The 16,543-nt window shown below is 47.8% G+C and overlaps 3 protein-coding genes across 3 annotated transcripts; 1 reads left to right on the top strand and 2 right to left on the bottom strand.

Annotated features, from left to right (window-relative positions):
* Positions 1-74: 74 nt before the first annotated feature.
* Positions 75-2,711, top strand: N7483_009730 (AAA family ATPase SEC18; the record flags this gene model as incomplete). The annotated part of the gene is made up of 3 exons (XM_057093157.1): positions 75-403; positions 457-772; positions 837-2,711. 3 exons carry the CDS (start codon positions 75-77, stop codon positions 2,709-2,711), a joined length of 2,520 nt encoding a protein of 839 aa, XP_056944331.1.
* A 1,069-nt stretch (positions 2,712-3,780) lies between these two features.
* On the bottom strand, positions 3,781-4,758 carry N7483_009729 (KxDL motif-containing protein; the record flags this gene model as incomplete). Its single annotated transcript, XM_057093156.1, has 3 exons — positions 3,781-3,862; positions 4,153-4,305; positions 4,448-4,758. 3 exons carry the CDS (start codon positions 4,756-4,758, stop codon positions 3,781-3,783), a joined length of 546 nt encoding a protein of 181 aa, XP_056944330.1.
* A 4,848-nt stretch (positions 4,759-9,606) lies between these two features.
* Positions 9,607-15,460, bottom strand: pkhB (putative sensor histidine kinase/response regulator; the record flags this gene model as incomplete). Its single annotated transcript, XM_057093155.1, has 3 exons — positions 9,607-9,897; positions 9,947-10,060; positions 10,130-15,460. The coding sequence occupies 3 exons, from the start codon at positions 15,458-15,460 to the stop codon at positions 9,607-9,609; spliced, it is 5,736 nt and encodes a 1,911-aa protein (XP_056944329.1).
* Between the last annotated feature and the right edge of the window lie 1,083 nt (positions 15,461-16,543).

The raw sequence follows: 16,543 nt of genomic DNA, 5'->3' as shown, positions 1-16,543 counted from the left end.
GTTCCCGCCAAATTCGCCCCAATACACTTAAGATCGACAACCTTTCCCAACTGCCAGATTCAATACATTCCAAAATGTTCAATCGGAGAGATCTCCCGTCTGTTCCCAATCCATTTGCATCTCGGCAGGACCCGGGACGTCCGTCGCCACAGGGCTACTCGAACCCCAACCAAGGGCCTCCACGGTATGACTATGGCCACATCCCCAGTCCAGCGGGGCGTACTTCCGATGGCGATGTACCCATGACTGACGCATATACACATTCAAGAGGAAATCCAGCTCCTCCCCAACAAATGGGTAGATCACCGCAACCAATGCCTGGCCGCATGCCGTCCGGCGGTAGCCCGACATGGACACTCCACCCTAGCAAGAGTCCAAACGACAACTTCACCTTCGGTAACCTGTATGTGAAACGCGGTCTCGTCTAACTGGTAATGTTCGCTGACTTTCAAAAAGTGTCGCAGTATCGCCCCAGGATATCCCACCGAGCCGCGACGGTAACGATGTACTCCTCCTCATCAATGACCTTTTCGTCTTCTCCGCCCGCCCTCTGGAGGGCTTCCCACCGGGATGCATGAGCATGTCGGACCCTCAGCGGACATGGGCGAATATTGGATTGAGAGATTCCATTAAAGTGCAGCTCTACGATCCCTTTAGCCAAGGTGGTCAAGCTTACTTGGGCTCTGCGGACATTGAAGTCAGCTTCGCCTCTGTGAAGAAGCGCGTGGAAGCTCCGTATGACCAGGACGAGCTTGCAAATGCTGTTATTCGGGTAAGATCTTCTCTCTGAAGTACAATATTTGCTTATCTGGCTAGATTGAAACTCACATCATTAGAACTTCGAAAACCAACTGTTTGCCCCCGGTCAAAGGATTCTCATGGATCACAAGAGCATTCCCCTCCTGCTACAGGTTAAGACTGTCCAGCGAGTTGATCTGACATCAGAGAAGGCCGACCCTAATGCCGGAGAAGTTGAGACTGATCCTAGAGCTCGAGGAATCATCACGCGGCATACCCAGCTCAACTTTTTCAAGGACTCTGCTACTGGTATCAATGTCAAAGCGTCTAATCGCCGCCCTGCTGCGAACTCCATCATTCAGCCAGGCTTTAAGTTTGAGGATATGGGAATTGGTGGTCTGGACTCTGAGTTTAGCACCATTTTCCGTCGTGCCTTTGCATCTCGCATCTTCCCTCCGGGTTTGGTCGACAAACTTGGCATTCAGCACGTCAAGGGTCTCTTACTGTATGGACCTCCAGGTACTGGTAAAACTTTGATTGCTCGACAGATCGGTAAAATGCTCAATGCGCGAGAGCCGAAGATTATCAATGGTCCTGAAGTTTTGAACAAGTATGTTGGTCAGTCTGAAGAGAACATCCGTAAGATGTTCGCGGACGCCGAGAAGGAATACAAAGAGAAGGGTGATGAGAGTGGCCTCCATATCATCATTTTCGATGAGTTGGATGCTGTTTGCAAGCAGCGTGGCAGTGGGGCTGGCGGCGGTGGTACCGGCGTTGGCGACAGTGTTGTCAACCAGCTGCTGTCTAAACTGGATGGTGTTGACCAGCTTAATAACATTCTGTTGATCGGAATGACTAACCGAATGGATATGATCGATGAGGCTCTGCTGCGTCCTGGTCGTCTGGAAGTTCACATTGAGATCTCTCTTCCAGATGAGCAGGGCCGAAGCCAAATCCTCAAGATTCACACCGAGAAAATGCGCACCAATAACGTGTTGGACTCAGATGTTGACCTGCCCGAGCTTGCACACTTGACCAAGAACTTTTCAGGTGCTGAAATTGCCGGTCTGGTCAAGTCTGCTTCCTCCTTCGCTTTCTCTCGCCATGTCAAGGTTGGCACCATGGCCAGCATCAATGATGACGTTGTGAACATGAAGGTCAACCGGGGCGACTTCCACCATGCACTGACCGAAGTGAAGCCTGCATTTGGTGTTTCAGAAGAAGAGCTCTCCAGTCGCCTTCAGTATGGTGTCATCCACTACTCTGAAACCATCAATGAGATCCTGCGGGAAGGAGAGCTATTTGTTAAGCAAGTTGGTCAGGCCGAGTCTACTCCTCTCTTCTCTGTCTTGCTTCACGGTCCCACTGCCAGTGGTAAGACAGCTCTTGCCGCACGCATCGCCATTGATTCCGGATTCCCCTTTATCAAACTTATTAGCCCGGAGGACATGGTTGGCTTCAGCGAACCGGCCAAGATTCAACATATCAGCCGAATCTTCGACAGTGCCTACAAGTCGAATACCAGTATCGTTGTCGTTGACAACATTGAGCGTATCATCGACTGGGTGCCTATCGGTCCCCGGTTTAGCAACAGTGTCCTGCAGGCACTTATGGTCTTCCTCCGGAAGCCACCCACTCATGGGCGTCGCTTGTTGATTCTGGCTACAACAACCGAGCGTGCTTTGATGAAGCAATTGGATATCTACAACTCATTCAACTCGGATATTTTCGTTCCTAACGTTAAGTCATTTGGTGAGCTGCGCTTCGTTATGGAAAAGTCTGGTGCCTTTGATGCCCAGGAAATTGCTCGTGCTCTCGAAGGAGTCGGTGGCTTGGCAGATGATGGCCGTGTCAATGTTGGTATTAAGAAGGTTCTTCTGGGAATTGAGACTGCCAAGCAGGACTCTGACAAGGTCGGCCGGTTTGTTCGTGTCATTAACCGGGCCATTGAGGAGGAACGGTCATTCTCTTAAATGGAAGTACATAGATAGAAGACTTGGCTCAGTAGCCAGATAATGATGACTGTGCTTTACTTGTGCCAATTGGTCTATGCTTTAAATTGATGAGTTGTATTGTTCCTGCATGTCAGCATTGGATGAATATTGAACCCGAGCTTTGATCATATGATGTCTTAATCATTCCAAGATTGTCACCTGCCCAGGCGGCTCCTATCAGTCCCATCCATAGCTTCTTATAATACAACCCACATGCATTGCTGGTACAACTTTGGTCTCCCAAAGTTTCCTTTTTGGGCTCTGTCTATCGGGACATATGTATCATCTGGCACAAGTTCAACGAACATAATTCCCCCGTTCAAACTGTAGATTGAGGATTAATCAGATAGGAGTATCCGTCCAAATAGTGCAGTCATACTTCAAACCAATATTCCCAGCTTGAAGACAAAACCGTGACTTTCATACCAGTCAAATACTAGTACATTTACTTTGCTAGCTCTACTGATGAACTCGCATCTACCTCGGAATGAATTTCCTACTCCAGCATGCAGGAACGCGTGTGCATAAGTTGGACTTGGAAGCCCCAAAGATAGAACCCTATCAGGCCTGACCTCTCTGTTTTCGATCATGCAGATGGATACTAAAATACAATTTACGGCCTATAATCCACATGCACTCTCGCTTCAGCCTACTGCTTCTAGGGCTCACTATGAACGAAATAGGAAATCCTTAATTACTGTAATACATGGAAGCCCTACATCCACGCTCACTGAATGGCCACAATGCCCCAGTCATACGGTATAAGAAGTAAAATAGAGTATCATTATGAACACCTACGCCAGTAGAGCCCTAAGACAAGAAAATACGTAACAAATCGAGGCTATACACGCACAAAACAAACCAAGCACTAGCACTATACACGTGAACAATCGCCAACCGTCCCAAAAAAGAAAATAAAAAAGCAAATTAGGCCGTCCCAAGATCCCAATCCCCCGATTTTATCCGAAGTCATCATATCGTCGTTAGAATAAGCAGTAAAAAACAAGGTATTCCCTCCAAAACGGGTCAAATCCCAGTTGGTACCGAATCAGTAGTCGTCATAAGTGTACTTCTTAGATGCCCGACGGTATTCATCTGGGTGGGCCTTCTCAGCCTTAGACTTCAGGGCACTATGAAAGGTGGGAAATTCGTCAGCACTTCTAGAATCTCGGGAAATTCGATGCAGGAACCACTTTGCGGCGCTAGCCTAGCCTCTGCTGCCCCCGTCGATCCCTGACGCACGTGCCAAGATCTGTTCCCGGCGGAGCGGAGGCTATAACAATCTAGCAAACCCCCCCCCCTGTTCGCGCGGAGCGGGGCGGAATTTCCACAACGTCCATTCCGGACTGCGAAAGGGGTTTTTTGAGTCTTTGCATTCCTGCGTGGCTCCCAGTCGTGAGGAATTGGTATTTATGCTTACCTGACGCGCTTCTGAGTCCATTCCAGATCCCGTTTGGTTTCTCGGGCGGTTTTTAGTCCTTCGTTGTAACTCGCTCGCAGGCCCTTCATACGTCGTTGAGCCATTGCTTGCAGCTCTAGCAGTTCCTGTTGCTTTGCGTGCAGCTGGCCGGAGCTAGTTTTTGAGGCTCGTTAGCTTAAAATACTTTAATTTGATCGCTGTGGGGGGAAGGTTGCGGGATCGCCCGCGATTTTCTTTTTTTCTTGCGCGATTGCGCGATTGCGCGGCTGTTTTTTGAGAAATGGGAGCTACTCACGTTTGTGCCTGGCTTGCCAGACTCTTGTCTAGTGGTGTTGGGTCAAATGCGTTTTGCATGCGGTCGCTCAAGACGTCGACGACATCAACGCCGGAGTGTGATGCTGAGCTGGATTCGTAATCGCCGCCAGCGGAGCTGAATGTCAATCCGCCAGAAGAGCGGCTGCCGGCAATGGTGCTAGCATCAGAATAGTCTGGTGGCGAGCCTGGGACTCGGGAAACATGGTACATGCTTGCTGGTGCCGGTGCCTTGGATGGCATGTTCATGGGCACAGCGGAGGGCTGGTAGTATTGACGGTGGTGAGTAGCCATTATGATGAATGGATTGAAATAAAGATGATTTGAATGATGATGAGGACTTGTTAAGTCAAGATGAAGATGAATCAAAAGGTAATATACTTCTAGAAGAAGTGTGATGGAGCAATATCAAAACGGGAAGGACCCAAGAGACTTAGGGTTGTTGCAATGTGAGACAGCTCGGAGAGATGGAAAAGGAAGAAGAAGAAGAACCAGGACCACCCGACCAAACGAGGGAATTTATAGACTTCGACGGAGAGTCTTCCCTCCAGCGGGGGTCCCTCGTCGTGACGAGGAGGCAAGGTAAGAAGGCAAGGTAAGGATGAGACGGACAGTAGCCATTGGACCAAACGAGAGACTAGGACTCACACCCCTCCTGTGTATCTCCCAATCCCCGAGCTTCGGCTGCACTTACTTCTCCGTATCTGCCCGCCGATTCGTCTCTTGGAACGCCCTGACCCCGCTCCGGGTGGAAATCGAGTGTGTCTGGGCCAGGACGCCATTCCCGTCCAAGGTTTCCGCTCTCCCGTGGCGGTTTTTTCCCAGGATCATCGCCCTAAATCTACGTATCCCTCCGGAATGGTGTGATCCTCCTTTTTGGGTCCGAGCGGATCCATTGGAGAATCTCAAATTCAGATGAAACAAGAAAAGAAATTGCGCTTTAAGTGGGGGATGATGGAGGGTGTTGGGCCCATACGGTTGAAGTGGAGTGGAGGGGACAGCGAAGTATAAAAATGGACATGATTCCCTTCTGACCTCTTCTTTCTTTTGTTTTTTCGCCCTTTCCAACTTTTCCCCCACTTTCCTTTCAATCCAATTTCGTTTTCTTATCTTTTATACCCCTCATTAACGGCTCTGGCTTTCGAAATTCGGTGGCTGGGAAAGGTGGATGGCTCAAGGATCGAGGTTGATTCGCTGGTCGATCGAGGTGCCGAAACGATATGGGAACTACACGAAGAACCGGTATGACACAGCTAATCGGCCCCAAAAATTATCTCCTACCCTGATGGTCCCTTTAGTCTGAATCGGGACACTAATTCTGTTTTAGTTAGCATTGCCTTGTCATTTCCGCGTGATGGACACCTAGAAAGGGATCGATTTTGTCCCTATGTTGGTGTCATCATGGGAGTAAAGATCCGCGGCTTTTTTCTCGGGACTTCTTCCGAGTTTCATCTGCTTTCTGTGCCGAAAAGAGAAAGGGAAGAGGAATCTGATGTCTCACTGCCTGACATCATTTAGACCTCAAGTACCCAAAACTCAAAAATGCAGGTAGCTCCAGGCATCAAGAGCATGGCAGCATGGTCACACGGAATGAAGATCTATAATATGTTGGACATCACTGCATGGCCCGACGAACCGTGGAGAAACCGGCAATGCCTCTCTAGGCTCCCAGACTACGGCCCCCCCATGTCTTCAGGCGCAAAAGGTTGCGAACCAGAGTCACCCTGGGAGCCAAGTGCAAAAAATAGGTGACTGTGTGACCAGGATGTGATGAGCCCAAATCATCAAACCTTCAAGGACACAAAAAATGGGGTAAAAAGATTCTTTCGACAGGCCGATCCCTGCCTCCCCGTTTGGCCGCCTGGATGCGGCTAATGCTGGCTCCAGGAGGCACGGAAAAGTCTCTGCACCAGCTATCAAGCTAAGAACGCAAGGAATAACGAGCACTTGACACAAGCGCACTAGACGCCGTAGGAATGGCATCTCCCCACTTCTCAATGCACAATGTTCAATGACTTGCTTGGTTTCTCGGGCCATACGAAAAGACCGCCTCTTCCGGCCGGTAACGCAATTCTAGAAAAACCACTTGGCGGTAGCTTGTCATCATTGGTTCTGATCTATTGCTGACATGAAAAGTAAATAGGCTTCAAGGGTTGAAACTAAGAGCCCAAAAATTCAAAAAAAAAAAGTCGAGACATGCAAGAAAATTAAATTCAAATCCACTTTGCCTCAGAAGCATTCTACACAAGGCATCCAATTTGAAGATACCCAATACTCTTGGACCTTATACAATGACAATCACTCTTGGTACAATGTACAAACTCAGGCAGCACGCTGCTGCGCCCTAGCCCGTGGTTCTATCTGCATGCCTTGCAGCCTGACGAAGACCAATATGCCCCGTTGACACGCATCCTGCCACCGAATTACACTGTGCCACCACCCTCCTCTATTTTTATTTTCTATGATTGTTCCTCTATTCATTGTCCACGTTTCCTTGATCGATTCCAAAAAGATAAAAAACTTGGAGAAGGAAAATAATAATAAGAATAAAAAAAAGATAATTAACCAAGTCCGAGAAAGCCTCGCAGGGATACTACACCCAACAGGCTTCTTCCACGCCCAATATCTGCCATATTACTTTACATCCTTTCATCCAGACTAGAACATCGGGCAGCACAATCATGACGCGCAGTGTACGCCAAACAGATCCATGAGCAATGAGATACCATTCTCCAGTCCACACATCGTCATAGCCCCAGGTGTTCCGTCCATTCACACAAGAGCTAACATTTGAATTCGCCCCTCCCTGAGCCTCGCTAGGGCCCGGTAAATCTCGAAGACCAGGTTATGTGGACTTTCTAGATGAGCCAGTTAAGAAGAATGGAACTACCAACAGTTCAACTCTCTTCACTGTTTACTGCACCCTGCACCCTGTACCCTGTCAAATTGACAACTTGACAACTAACAGAGTTGCATGCGTTGCACGAGCCCGTAGGTTTGGACCGAGGGATTCGAGAGTCCAGACAAGATGTTCTCTTTTTTCCCCACTCACATTTATTGTTTAGTTCATATTCCCCTCCAGTTTCTCAGCCCATCAATCGCGACCACGTCTGCTGTGGTTTTTGTGGTCTATTTACCTCATTTACTAACCCAATTCCTGGACCATGTACATTCATATGTTCTATATTAACCTTTGATTAGAAAGAACTCCAACACACTACAAGTCATTACTATGATCTTCTTGATCACCATTTATTTTCACTCAGATGGGAATAAGTGAGACTCTTGAGAGTGGCGTTGAGGCGGGGATTTTTTTTTCTCTTATTCCTTCACCGCCACATGCAACAACATGACTGGACGATTGTTGTGGACAACTCATCTTGCTTTCCACTTTTAGGAATTCCGTTTTTATTTGATTTATTTTATTCTATTTTTTTTTCTTGATTTTTGATTTTCTTGATCTCTGTTCTTCTCGGTATCTGCTATTTCACATACACTAGCCAACTAGTCAACTGCAGTCTGCGTGTCAGTACTCTAGAAGCCAGGGTTCTTATTGGTATCATTCCTTTTGGGTACTCACGGTAGATTTTGACTATGAACTAATGCAGAACAGAATGAAAAAATTCATGGTTTCATGATTTCATTCATTATTCCATTCATTGTTTCTCTCTAATCTTCTGGAGATATGATAATACATTGATTATACCTTGAATCAGACTTTTGGTTTAACTAGTACTACTCCCCGATTGGCTCATAGAATCCGAATCATTATCTAAGAAAAGATGGATAAGTAGATGAACATTTGAATGGACGTTTGATCATTTAACTCGTCCTAGTAGATCCATTATGACATTTAAAGGTAATAGTCAGAACTGGAATCATAGTCTATTCTCATATAAGACATGCAAGGCATGTCACTTGAACCTTCTCCCTGTACGTTTCAGGCTTCCTGCGTTTGTATTTACGTTTTCCCCCTTGATTCCTAGTTTGTCGTGGCGATTATTCGCAGTTCACGTATTTCCTTGACCTATCAGATAGGATCTTTGGGTTCCGTGACATATTGAAACCTTAGATGTGACTACTATATCTACTAGGGTGTAAGTGTGACCAGTCTTGATTGATTGAGTCTCGTCCCAACTTAGAGGAATGATTAGATTCAGGATGAATTTGCAGACTTGGGACATGTGAGTTCAAGGGGGACCGTGACGCTTTGTTGATTCATATTTGCACATAGTACCTACCAGTACTACGAATTGGTCTACTAGTCTCTGGGTGTACAGTATAGAGTGGAGCTTCTTAGAGGGAGCAAACACTGGCATCTAGTATTAGTTGAGATAGATAGTGATAATGTGTTGATTATAGCTCCTCAATCTCAATAAGACCCAGCTAAAAAAGAAAAGGGCATAATGTAAGATTATTGACAAATACAGTCAGTGAGTTTAGTCCACAGGTGTCGTTAATGCGCTCGTAATCTGGTATCTGGTATCACAGGGAAAAAGAGAAAAGGAAACATAAACCAATGGGGAACTATGACCAAAGCTGACGCCATATTTCCAGCCCAGAGGTCGAAAGAAAAAAAACCCAGCCGAAAACCTACACTGAGAAAGTGTAGATCTAGTCAGGGGGTGAAATGAGAAACAGGAAAATTCAAGAATACAAAACCCAGCCCATCCATAAGAGTGCTGTGAAGATGCAGCAGTGGCTCGATGGCCCAATGCAAGATAGATGCAATGCTTATAAGTCTCAGGTAAACCCGAACGAGATGATGCAATGTGACCGGAAGCCAGGAGTGTACCAAATTTACTGGCACCGTAAGATGGAAAAGAAATAACGCCTGTTGTCTGAAATCCCAGTCCCCAATCCCCAAACCTCTTCCGTATTGCCATGTAGAACAAAAAGAAAGCGTAAGTAAAATAAGAAAATCACCGCTTGCACCATAAGCCGGAAGACCGCTAACCAGAAACCCGAACCATGAACCCGCTCGATCGTGTGCTGAGTTGTAAAACGAAAAACAAAAACTGGCTGAAAAACGAGGATTTGATAACATCATGTCATAGAACGAGTAAAATCCCAATCTTAAAAAAACCATATGCAAGAGGGGCGCATCATGTCAGGCATCTGAGCGTAGGCTTAGCTCTAATGCTAGCGGCGGCTAGTAATTTGAGGGTTTCCAGGGTGAAGACGATCGCGAAGAAGAAGAAGAGGTTGATGGTTGTCAAGAAGACCCATCATCATCTTTCCCAATTCGTTGTGTTTGATAGGTTTCGTGACATAGTCATTGAAGCCTGCACGTGCAGCATCCTCGATTTGATCCGTCATCGCATTGGCTGAGAGAGCCATGATGGGAATTTGAGGGTAGTGATTTTTCAACTCCCAGGCACGTATGTCTCGACAAGTGTCATATCCGTTCTTGATGGGCATTTGAATATCACACTGTGGCCTATTAGTTGGATGTCTTCGATGAGGGGAAAATCAAACTTACAATAATGAGGGAGTAATAACCAGGTTCTTTGGAAAACACCCTATCAAGAGCCTCTTGGCCATTGGATGCAGTGTCGGACATCAGCTTGATCTTGTCAAGATATTTCAGCATGACCTGAACGAAAACATTAGCGAACGAGCACAATGAATAATACTGAAAAGAACGTTGAAACGGAAGACATACATCACGATTAGTCTCATCATCTTCCACAAGCAAGATGCGGTACCCTTTGTTGCCCAAAACTTCCTTGACCATTTTGGAGACAGTCTTGAAATTGTTGTTGATCTCGCGAGCCATGTCCTGATTGCGATCTTTGCTGAGTTCGCGCTTACTGTCGGGGTCGAAAATTATTGAAAAGGCAGAGGGTTTGACAGGCTTCGGCACAATGAACACCTTCTTCCCCGATGCTGCCAGCTCCTTGACGCGTGTGCTGATCTGGCGCTTCTGATACAAGTCTGAGATGATGACAATCACGGGCGCCGTACTTGAGTCAGATTCCGATACGTGTTGAATCACGTCTAGAATCTCATCCGTGGCTGGCAAATTGAGCACCAGATGGGTGCACTGCGCGTTGGATCCTGGTTGAATCAAGTCCTTCCATTCATCAACGTCAGGCAGAGTCGTGATCTTGAATGGAATCTCGTGCGGAACAACTTGCTCAATATGCTGCTTCGTAGCCCTGCGGGTATTGTCAAGTGGGCACAATATGAAGATGGACAGAGGCCCCTGTGGAGACCCTGCTGAACCAGTCGGCGTTGGTGCAGAAGTGTCATCCGATGGCGGCGGGACAAATCTGACCGGATTCTGCGATACGATCCCGTAAGATGTCTCTGGAATTGCCTGTGGGCGAGCGGTGACACTTGGACTACGCTCAATCTTTCGGATATCCAGTGGCGGTATTTGCGCAGTCGTAATATCCGGGGTTGGGAGAGCAGAGGAGGGCACAGACGGAGTGTTTAACGTCTTCGCCTCCGAGCCAGTTGCAGAGCTACTGAAGGTAGGAGAGTGTGACGCGGAGGCTGGAGAGTCCAAGCCCGGAGAAAGAAGTGCAGTGTCCTGCAGCTTTGGGTCAAAACCACGTGACGGCCACAGTGAGTATTGGTCGTATGAAGTTGTTCTCGATGCCGTTGGTCTTCTAGACGCAGTGGAAGCTTGACGAAGGAGGTTGGGTCTTTCGGATGGAGACGGCGGAGGGGGAGCATCGACCTTTACATTAAAGGAAAATTTGGCTCCTTTGCCCTCCATACTACTGGGGGTAAGCTTGCCACCATGCATCTCAACAAGCTGCTTCGACAAGAACAGACCCAGACCACTGCCCGCATTTTGCTGTGACCCGTTCTCACCCAATTGACTGAATCGTTGCATAAGCCGCGCCGCATCTACTGCGCTGAATCCTTTGCCTGTATCAACAACATCGAAATTGAGGAAAACTTCAGAAATCTTGATATTGGCATTTTCGTCGTGAAGAAGGTTGCAAGAGATATGGATTTCGCCATGCGGAGTGAACTTGACAGCATTACCGACAAGATTGATGAGGACCTGACGAATTCGGAAACGATCGCCAATTACCATCGATGGCACATCTGCAGCCATGACATAGTTTATCTCCAGACCTTTATCGATGGCTCGGGAAGCAATGGTATCAATCACGTCCTCGATCATGGACCGGACATGGAACCAGGAGTTCACCAGCGACATCTTACCAGCCTCAACACGAGAGACGTCTAGAATGTTATCCACAAGTTCTCGGAGGTTTGTAGAACTATTTTGGATGGTATCAAGCATTCGTCTCTGGTCACTATCAAGTTGAGTGTCCAGAATGAACGGAATTGTACCGAGAATTCCGTTGAGAGGTGTTCTGATCTCGTGCGACATATTGCTGAAAAACTTGGTCTTGGATTCCATTTGGTTGTTGAGTTGACTCATTGCTTTGTTGAGCTCCCTCTCAAGATTCTTGCGGTCATTGATATCAGTGCAAGTGCCGTACCAAGATGCCTCTTCGCTACCAAAGCTGCTCGTATGAACACGAACCAAACGAACCAGATGCCATCGGAAGTCCCCTCCACGAGAGCGAAGGCGGATCTCAGTAGAGTAGAAGACGCGACCATTCTCGTCCTTCTGCAAAGAGGCAACGCCACGTCTCACAAGTTCGTCCAATGCAGATGAAACGCCATGAATTTCCGATGAAATTATTCTGCTCCCTGCATCCATAGATTTGCCCAACTCGACATTTCCATTTGGATGGTGGTTCGTTGCTGCAGAAAGACCACCGCATTTCTCCAGGTCGTCTGGATGAACATGTTTAGCGAAACCGAGGTCGAGGGCCTCTCCAAGCTCTTGGCCTGTGTACAAATTCCACTGTTCGTTGACGAAAATCAAACCTCGATTCTCTGTTGCCTCAAACACAACTTGAGGAATCGAGTTTGAGAACGCGCGATACTTGGCATCGGTGGCAAATTTCTCTCTCTCCTGAGTTGCCTTCAGCTCAGCAATATGCTGCTCATGAATGTCAAGGAAAGATCCAATCCAGTAAAGTACTTCTCCCGTTGCAGAGAGAAGCGGGTTAGCTCGAAAGATGAACCAGCGATAGGCAGTCTCATCATTGAATCTTTTCACGCGCACTCTTTCCGTAAACTGAGAGCCGGTTCGTAAAGCATTTTCCCACTCGCTCGAAACATGATCCCGCTCGCTGCTGTGAATATTCTGCCAAGGATCTCGCAGCTTTTGCTCGTGGGGCTTGCTTCTCCTGTATGCATCAAACTTGGCGTTGGTCCAGATGACTTCACCACTCTGGGGTTTGGCAAGGAAAAGATGTAGAGGAATAGAATTAAGCATTAATTGGGCGATGGTATCGGAAAACGGACGAGGTAACTCCCGTTGGAGTTGCGCATAAAATGAGTTCGTAGATGCTTGGCGCGATGACGGTTGAGTTGGGGAGACGATAGAGGGAGGCCTCATCTCTTGGAATGGGGATGCAGTAATGAGGGTTGGGTCTTGGAAACTGCTCTCTTCATTTTTGGGTACGTTGCCAGTTAATTTCCCAGGTGAGGGCGGGTTCGATGCGACAACCTTTGCCTTGGATTTGGCAAGCCGGGGACGATACTGCGGTCCGTTATCGCGGGAATACTTTGAATTCTGAGCTGGAAAATAACTGTCCGTATTGTCTCGTCCCGTTACTGCTGGAGAAAGAGTTGCTGAAGCGAGTCCAATATGTTGACCATATTCGAAGCCAGGGGTTCCGAAATTTGATATGGCTGGACTGAACTTTGTGGATGAACGATCACTTGGGCTGGTGACACTAGCGCGAGCGGACATAGAACTTTCGTCACCCACAGAGTAGCTGACATGGCCGCTTAGGCCTGCAACGAGTTCCAGCTCGCTGCTTGCATCAGAGAACGTACCACCGAGTCCAAGTAGATGACCGTAACGCGGGATTTCAACCTTCGACATCAGTTGGCGCTCAAGTTGGCTGTATTGTTGGGCCAGGCAAAATGAGTTTGTTAAATGGGGCATGAGACTTGCAAGAGACTTGCGGAGATTCGGCGGATATGGTACAATTGCGGACAGCAATGAGACAACAGCCACCGGGAACCTCAGAGTCGATGGAGAAGCTTGGTTGGATTGACCTCGGTGTAGAAGAGGCAAGTGAATGATTGTCTTGGACTGATCTATGCCAATGGCCTCCAATGGATGTGTGTTAGAATAATCATGTGAGGGTGGATTCTTCTCAAACGCGCTTTCATCAACTGCATGGCTCAGGAAAAAGGGATTTTGGTCGGGATTTGTTCGGGGTGCCGGTGAGGGTGCAGGGGATTGAGACCAAGGTGATTGCGGAACCTGCTCATATTCATCATACGACCGGAACCCGAAGGGCGCAAGATTTCCAGAGGATTCCTGCTGCGCAGGATCCCCTGAGGAGTAGGCGGGTGCATGTGGTGCCTCGCTACCCGGGGTGATCTGAACTGTATCTAGCGGACTCTGGGCTGGCCTTTTTAGAATCTGGGCCGAGTTCTCAGAATACTCACGCGTAAGAATAACAGGAGTTGTCCGGCCGAAAAGCTTTACTACACCTGCCCGCTTGATGAGCGGATCTGGCTCTATCTCAAGTGGTCTTGTCAATGGAAACACTGCTTGTCGGAGACATTCTGTCGATCCTCTGGCGAATTCATTGGCTCCAGGTTGAGTTTTGGCAGAATTCTGGGTGGTTGAAGAGAGCTTGACCTCTGTAGGGCCCGATTTACCCGCGATTCGAGCATGCCTCTTCTCCGACTTGATGCTATTTGTCTTTGACAGCTGGTGATTTCGGTCGAGATCTGTCGTCTGCTTTTTACCATAGCCAAATCCTGCAAAAGAGTGACGTGATGAGAGTGGTGGTCGCATTGAGGCGTTCCCTGCATGTTTCAAGTTGGAGGCCACAGGTTCATCTCCCTTGTACCCCGCTTCATTGCTATATGTTCGTGCAATTGGGGTTTCAGGTGGCGCATCACCGTCATTATCATTTTCATCGCGGGTGCGCGGCATGGGGGGGTTTCGCGAGTCTTCCGCCGGCGCACTGCCATATTGGTTGAAAACCGCCTTTTGACCCCATGGTACATTCTCAAGATCTGTCGCATCTCCAGGAAGGGCAAGTGATACACGTTCGGCCCCATAGTTGCTTTGCATAATATCAATCAGGTTCGACCACCACGCTTCTAAACCGGCATCCGCATTCAGCTTCAGCGTCAAATCGCACAGATCAGGGTTTGGGAATTCAGAGTTGTCAGGTGTCGCATTGTTGTCGGATTGGAAAAGGCCTTGCGGTAAAGTCGAAGGCTGAACCGAGGCTTGCTTCTGCTCTGGGGATTGAGATCTCGAATTTGACTTCTGTGGAAGTTTCAATCGGAATTGATTCCGATGCCCCGCTTCCTCCAATTGAGATTGAGCCGATTTCTGTACCCTGGGGAACGGATAGGAAGGTGTTTGATCCATGGTCTGGCCTGTGGAATCGGGTTCGGCAGCTTTAATAGTTCCTCCAGAGCCAACGGAGCCGGAGGATGGGTGAATGATCGTGGATGGAAGGTCTGTGACAGATGTGTTGGATAAACGTCGTTTTCGGGGAGTATCATTCAAGCTCTTGGAGACCTGAGCGGGAGGGGCCTGTTGTTGCTGCATTTGTTGGTATACTAACAACTCTTCCATCTGTCTCCGCAGTTCCTTCAAGGTTTGTGAGCGCCGACCCTGATCCTCTTGCGGCTCGTTTACCGATCGCGTGTCCTCGGTAATCGGAGTCAAACCAGTGACCTGCTCAGCGGAATCCCCACGCGAAAAACGAGGCTGGCGGGCTGTCGTTTTCGTCAAGCCGTCTACTCCAAGCAACAAGCCATCCTTCGATCGCTCAATGGGATCCTGGTCTGGGGGAAGATATTTCGGCGACCGCGGGGGTTGTACGTGAGGAGGCTGTGACACGGCAACGGACGACACTGTCTCTGTAGGTGATGGGAATGGCGAGTTTTTTCTGCTGTGCACGTCCCCCATTCTCTTCACTCCACCAGAACAAATCAAAACTCCTGAGCGACGACGACAGCGCAGGAGTAAGGTGAGGCGATCATTTCTCGGCCACAATGGTCCGTTTAACAAAGTCGTGGGGTGGGTACCGAAGACGGGTTCACAGTGTCGACTTAATGAAACGAACTACCAAACACCAAAGAAGAAATGGGAAAGAAAAAAATTAGGGGAAAAAAAGTCAATAACTGGACCAATTTTGAATACTGGATGAGAGTGTAGAGGTAAGATGAATAAGCGACAGGCGGTGTATAGGCCGTCCAGGCCAACGAGGTTGTTTGTGGGTGAAGCCGGGAAGGGTCAACGAGTCAAGGTTGTTGTGTGGGTGTGGTTTGAGGGGGGGATGATCGGGATCGAGGGAACCAGACAAGAGTGACTCTTGGGAAACTGGCGTCAGTACCCGCCAGGCCATTGCTTGGATCGACCTAGGAGTGGATGAAGGAGGCAAAAAAGTGGATTCAACATGATGGTTGGTCTATGGGGTATGACGTAGTTTGGCCCTGGTCCTGGCGCAGAAAAAAAAATAAGGAGGATTCAAAAGAACCTGATCATACTTCATTCTAATGCATGGACTATCTTGAATATATGGCTACTATTACTCTATATGATCTGATATGAATATAATCTTGGAAGAAGTATACAAGATGTGATGTTGATGTTGATGTTTGCACATGATGCATTTGCCTACTAATTTGAAGTCAGATGACCTCTGACGACACCTCATACATAGAAGGTCTGAGGTCTGAGTACTACGTACCTGATACAGGTGCATACTCCGTCCACGGGTACTCCCTCTGAATCTCTCTGAAGACTACAGTACGGATTATGGGTTTAATACAGGGGAGAACAGGGATTTGCTTTCTCCGTCTTTGTGAAAATTCCAACTTTTCGGTCTCTTTTTATCTCTTTTTCATCCAAATTATCGGAACTATATTAATGGTCATAGCTTTAGTCTATCATCCCATGTGGTTGCTAGGTGATGAATTATTCAATCTTTCTGAGATTATCGCTTATACCGCTACTCCATAGTTCGACTTTGTGGATTTCCACGTCATT

Source organism: Penicillium malachiteum (genome assembly GCF_028827825.1).
Source record: "Penicillium malachiteum strain IBT 17515 chromosome Unknown utg000004l:1.0-4883003.0:1.0-4884900.0, whole genome shotgun sequence".
Classification (NCBI taxonomy): Eukaryota; Fungi; Ascomycota; class Eurotiomycetes; order Eurotiales; family Aspergillaceae; genus Penicillium; species Penicillium malachiteum.
This window is presented reverse-complemented; position numbering and strand designations above follow the sequence as displayed.